The 6000-nt window shown below is 50.5% G+C and overlaps 1 protein-coding gene across 4 annotated transcripts in view; it reads right to left on the bottom strand.

Moving 5' to 3' along the window:
* Positions 1 to 6000, bottom strand: part of LOC106584032 (ribonucleoprotein PTB-binding 2) — a 72484-nt gene that overhangs the window by 37173 nt on the left and 29311 nt on the right. For all 4 annotated transcript variants that reach the window (XM_014168823.2, XM_014168824.2, XM_014168825.2 and 1 more), the window contains exon 3: positions 2131 to 2600. In XM_014168823.2, the coding sequence (XP_014024298.1) occupies positions 2131 to 2600 (470 nt within the window). The remainder of the gene's footprint in view (positions 1 to 2130; positions 2601 to 6000) is intronic.

The raw sequence follows: 6000 nt of genomic DNA, 5'->3' as shown, positions 1-6000 counted from the left end.
GTGTCCGGTTGGAATATTATCAGTTTTATGTTAAAAAGACCCTAAGGGTTGATTGTAAACATCGTTTGACATGTTTCTACGAACGGTAATGGAACTATTTGACTTTTCGTCTCTGGTTTTGCGCTCGCGCGTTATGCCTTTGGATTAGTGATCTGAACGTGCGAACAAAACGTAGGTATTTGGACATAAATATGGAGTTTATCGAATTTCTTGTGGAAGTGGGAGTCCTGGGAGTGCATTCCGACGAAGATCAGCAAAGGTAAGTGAAGATTTATAATACTAATTCTGAGTTTAGTTGACTCCAGAACTTGGCGGGTAACTGTATAGCTTGCTTTGATGGCTGAGCTCTGTACTCTGTGCTTTCGCCGTAAAGCTATTTTAAAATCTGACACAGCGGTTGCATTAAGGAGAAGTGTATCTATAATTCTTTCAATAACTGTTGTAAATTTTATCAACGTTTATGATGAGTATTTTTGTAAATTAATGTGCTCATTCACCGGATGTTTTGGTGGGAATACATTTTCTGAACATCACACGCCAAAGTAAAATGGGGTTTATGGATATAAATATGAACTTTATCGAACAAAACATACATATATTTTGTAACATTGAGTTCTGGGAGTGTCATCTGATGAAGATCATCAAAGGTTAGTGATTCATTTTAGCTGTATTTCAGGTTTTTGTGACGCCTCTCCTTGCTTGGAAAATGGCTGTGTGGTTTTTCTTGTTTAGGCGCTGTCCTAACATAATCTAATGTTATGCTTTCGCCGTAAAGCCTTTTTGAAATCGGAGTGATTGCCTTTACAGTATACAGTGACTTAGGGTTCATTTTGCACTTCCTAAAGCTTCCTGGTTGGATTTTTCTCAGGTGTTTGCCTGCCATATGAGTTCTGTTATACTCACAGACATCATTCAAACAGTTTTAGAAACTTCAGAGTGGTTTCTATCCAAATCTACTAATAATATGCATATCCTACCTTCTGGGCCCAAGTAGCAGGCAGTTTAATTTGGGTACGTTTTTCATCCGGCCGTGAAAATACTGCCCCCTATCCCTAAGAGGTTTTAAGGAGCATCTTATCTTTAAAATGGTGTATAATACTTGTATGTTTGAGAAATTTGAATTATGAGATTTGTGTTGTTTTGAATTTGCCACCCTGCTATTTCACTGGCTGTTGATAGTGTGTACCGCGGGTGGGACGCTAGCGTCCCAGATGTCACAGAGAGGTTAAAAGTAACTGTGATCTGACCATAGATATGGGGGTCACGGTCCTCCTGTCACAAAGGTCACTGACAGGACAGAGGAGACGCCACACCTGACTCACTGAGAGGCTGGGACAGAGGAGACTAGGAGGAGAGCTGTGTCGGAGTAACAGCGTGTGAGAGAAAAGAGTGCGAATGGGTGCCAGGACGTGTTCATGGGTTGTTTTGAGTGTGACTTAGCAAACAGGTATCAGTCAGCTCCACTCTGCCTTGCACAGTAGTGAACACATCCAGGCTGTGTGTTTCTGGGTGTGTGTGTGTTGGCTACAAACCTGCGCCTGTGCAGTATTTTTTCGAAAAGGACAAACACTTCTTCCCGAACAAGCCATCCGAGTACCACCTCTTCACCCATCTTTACCACTCTACCTCTCTGTCACTCTGACTTCTCCAAACTCCTCCTAACTCGACTCTTCTCCTCTCACAGGTACCTTGCTTTATCACTGTCACCATTAGGGAAGAGAGTTGTGGTAACGGCAGAGTGTAGGAGAAGGCACGCTCACAACGCTGAACCGTAGGTCAAAGCCTGCTGGCTCTGCAACAGCTAGGAAACATTGAAAACACCCACAAACCATCATGGGACTTTTATCATGTAGGCGTATTGTTTTCTGTGTGGGAGGGAGTGGAGAGTTAGAGGGGGATGGAGGGGCGTAGGAGAAGGAAGGATGAAGGGATGGGGGAAGAGGAGGGGAGGAGTTGAACGTGGGGATGCTCTGTTAGGAAGAGCCGGCAGGCAGGGAAAGACGAGTCGCGCTGGTGTCACGGTAACCAGGCCTCACCCCGGCAAACCCGCCCACATTCACACAGCGTCAGGGGCCGTTGAGGCGCTTGAACTCGAAAGCCTCACAAATAAGTATCCCGCCTCGGACTCACCTGGCAGAAGACAGGCTTGTAGCGGTCCGAGAACAGCAGGTTCAGCTCCTCCGACTCGTACTCCTGGGGCAGCCGGTCCACACAGAGGCACTTAGAGTGGAGGTGGTGACCCGCGGTCAGCTGGTTCACGTCTGTCCACTGGACCATGACCGCGCGGTCCCCCTGCGGTCGCCCCAGCAGCTCCGACCGCGCCCGCGACGCCGAGTCCTTCTTCATGTACTCCACGAAGCCGTAGCCCTTGGAGTGTCCGGTGAGCTCGCTGTAGACCAGGAAGCAGCGCTCGATGTTTCCGTAGGAACGGACCAGCTCCTCCAGCTGCTGGGCGGTGAAGGTGTGGGGCAGGTTGGTGAGGCACAGCAGGGAGTCGGTGGGTTGGAGCTGCACCGTGATGTCTCGGCCACGCATGTTGCTCTGGTGGAGGGAGCGGATGGCACCCTGAGCCTGGTCACCGTTCAGCAGGGTCACAAACGCTGGAGGGACATGGACAGGGACGCACAGAGATACACAGAGACAGGGAGACAGGAATACACAGAGATGGGAATACACAGAGACAGGCAGACAGGAATACACAGTGACAGGAATACACAGAGACGGGAATAAACAGAGACAGGGAGACAGGAATACACGGAGACAAGAATACACAGAGACAGGGAGACAGGAATAAACAGAGACAGGGAGACAGGAATACACAGAGACGGGAATACACAGAGACAGGGAGACAGGAATAAACAGAGACAGGGAGACAGGAATAAACAGAGACAGGGAGACAGGAATACACAGAGACAGGAATACACAGAGACAGGGAGACAGGAATACACAGAGACAGGGAGACAGGAATACACAGTGACAGGGAGACAGGAATACACAGAGACGGGAATACACAGAGACAGGGAAATGGACAGAGATACACAGAGACAGGGAGACAGGAATACACAGAGACAGGAATACACAGAAACAGTGAAATGGACAGAGATACACAGAGACAGGAATACACAGAGACAGGAATACACAGAGACAGGGAGATGGACAGAGATGCACAGAGACATGGACACGGACAGGGAGACACAAAGACAAGGAGAAATACACACAGACAGAGAGAACAATACACACACACAGACACACATACACACAGAGAGACAGAGAATGGGAGAGAGAGGGGTACAGAAACATACACACCCAGAAACAAAACAGCCAGAGAAACACAGAGATACACAGAGAGAAAGACCCACATTAGCTGGGAGCAGCCTGGAAAGATTCCACTCACTGACACACATATTTATCCCGCTTCTAAACACACAGTGACGGAACAGAAACAGCATGATAGATCACAATAACAGGGGAGGTGTTTACAACATCACAGTCCAATAAACAGGCTTAATCAAACCTGAACCCTTTAATACAAACGCTAACAGCCCGAAACACCCCCCCAACACGCCCTCCCCCTCTCCCCAAAACGCCGACGCAGTGATTCATGGGCCGTGAAATGAGGCGGTAATGAATTGATATGGAATGTGTAGCGTGGCCAAAATACCCCTCAGCCGAGCGAACGTTGAGCCTGAGCCCACTGTAACAGCACCTGACTGACTGACTGACTGAAACATGTCCATGTGATTATTATTATTTTTTTTAAGTTAAAACTGAATTTGCGATTGCTGGCCCGTCTTCTTCCTAACTGACTGTTAACCGTGTTAACCCTTTAGCGCCTGTGGTAGGTCTGTGTTAATCTGTGTTGACTATTTACTGAGAGGAACTAATATCTACATCGAAATATTTGGTGGCTATTAGCCTCCCCAGTCGACATTGTGAGTCCTAATGCACTTACAGTGCTCAGAGGATGTTGCTGATACATTATCACACAAGTGGACAAGTGAGTCTGAGAGGTGTGTGTGTGTGTGTGTGTGTGTGTGTGTGTGTGTGTGTGTGTGTGTGTGTGTGTGTGTGTGTGTGTGTGTGTGTGTTGAGTGCGAGGGAGGGAGAGGGATGAGTGGACTGTGGAGTTGATTAATGATGACTAATGTTTAGAGAGACACCGGCTCGGTCTAACAATGATCCCACTGATGTCTGACAACTGACGCAACTGTGGCGCTGAACCCAGAGCACTAATGTGAAGTCAGGACTGTTCTGCCAGATGAAACCAGAGAGGACCACTCTCCCACGTCCCGCCGGCCTCCAGAACTCACAGCTCCATCTGCACCACTTCACATTCCATTAAAGTGTTCGCGCACGCCGCCAGCCATCCCGCCCGGCAAATCAATTAACTCAACGTTCCGATACTCAAACGGCATGATGGATCTATTTTTCTGAGCCGAAACGGTAATCTGGTTATACCGCGGTGAGTCAAGTAACGTCACAGTGTGTGATGACTTAGGCCTGCTTCATCCTCCTTGAAAACGCTTTCTCGCTCCCATTCTGTGTGTTTCTCTCTCTCTTTTTATCGCTCTCTCGCTCTCTCTCAAACAATACACTCCAAGGAACGGGGGCTTACTAAATAGAGCAACGCTGCTCAACATGTTCTTCATGTGAGAGAGAGAGAGAGAGAGAGAGAGAGAGAGAGAGAGAGAGAGAGATGAGAAGAAAGAGAGAGGGATGGAGAGAAAGAGAGAGAGGGGGATGGAGAGAAAGAGAGAGGGATGGAGAGAAAGAGAGAGAGGGGGATGGAGAGAAAGAGAGAGAGAGGGGTGGAGGTGGAGAGAGAGAGAAAGAGAGAAAGGGGGGTGGAGGTGGAGAGAGAAAGATGAGAAGAAAGAGAGAGAGGGATGGAGAGAAAGAGAGAGGGATGGAGAGAAAGAGAGGGGGATGGAGAGAAAGAGAGAAAGAGGGGTGGAGAGAAAGAGAGAGAGGGGTGGAGAGAGAGAGGGGGGGGTGGAGGTGGAGAGAGAGAGAGAGGGGTGGAGGTGGAGAGGGAGAGAGAGAAAGAGGGGGGTGGAGGTGGAGAGAGAGAGGGGGGTGGAGGTGGAGAGAGAGAGGGGGTGGAGGTGGCGAGAGAGAGAGAGAGAGAAAGAGGGGGGTGGAGGTGGAGAGAGAGAGGGGGGGTGGAGGTGGAGAGAGAGAGGGGGGGTGGAGGTGGCGAGAGAGAGAGAGAGAGAGAGAAAGAGGGGGTGGAGGTGGAGAGAGGGGGGTGGAGGTGGAGAGAGAGAGAAAGAGGGGGTGGAGGTGGAGAGAGGGGGGTGGAGGTGGAGAGAGAGGGGGTGGAGGTGGAGAGAGAGAGGGGGGTGGAGGTGGAGAGAGAGAGGGGGGGTGGAGGTGGAGAGAGAGAGAAAGAGGGGGGTGGAGAGAGAGAGAAAGAGGGGGGTGGAGGTGGAGAGAGAGAGAGAGGGGGGGTGGAGGTGGAGAGAGAGAGAAAGAGGGGGTGGAGAGAGAGAGAAAGAGGGGGGTGGAGGTGGAGAGAGGGGGGGTGGAGGTGGAGAGAGAGAGGGGGGTGGAGGTGGAGAGAGAGGGGGTGGAGGTGGAGAGAGAGAGGGGGTGGAGGTGGAGAGAGAGAGGGGGGGTGGAGGTGGCGAGAGAGAGAGAGAAAGAGGGGGGTGGAGGTGGAGAGAGGGGGGTGGAGGTTGAGAGAGAGAGGGGGGGTGGAGGTGGAGAGAGAGAGAAAGAGGGGGTGGAGGTGGAGAGAGGGGGGGGTGGAGGTGGAGAGAGAGAGAGAGAGAAGGGGGGTGGAGGTGGAGAGAGAAAGAGGGGGGTGGAGGTGGAGAGAGGGGGGGGGGTGGAGAGAGAGAGAGAAAGAGGGGGGTGGAGGTGGAAAGAGGGGGGGGGGGTGGAGGTGGAGAGAGAGAGAGAGAGAAGGGGAGGTTTCTCTCCAAAAACACAAAGAGGCTCTTAATTATGGGGCAGCGATCGTTCGGTATTTGTATTTCTATAAGGAGCGTGTCGTAT

The sequence above is a fragment of the Salmo salar genome, chromosome ssa23 (assembly GCF_905237065.1).
Source record: "Salmo salar chromosome ssa23, Ssal_v3.1, whole genome shotgun sequence".
Taxonomy (NCBI): Eukaryota; Metazoa; Chordata; class Actinopteri; order Salmoniformes; family Salmonidae; genus Salmo; species Salmo salar.
This window is presented reverse-complemented; position numbering and strand designations above follow the sequence as displayed.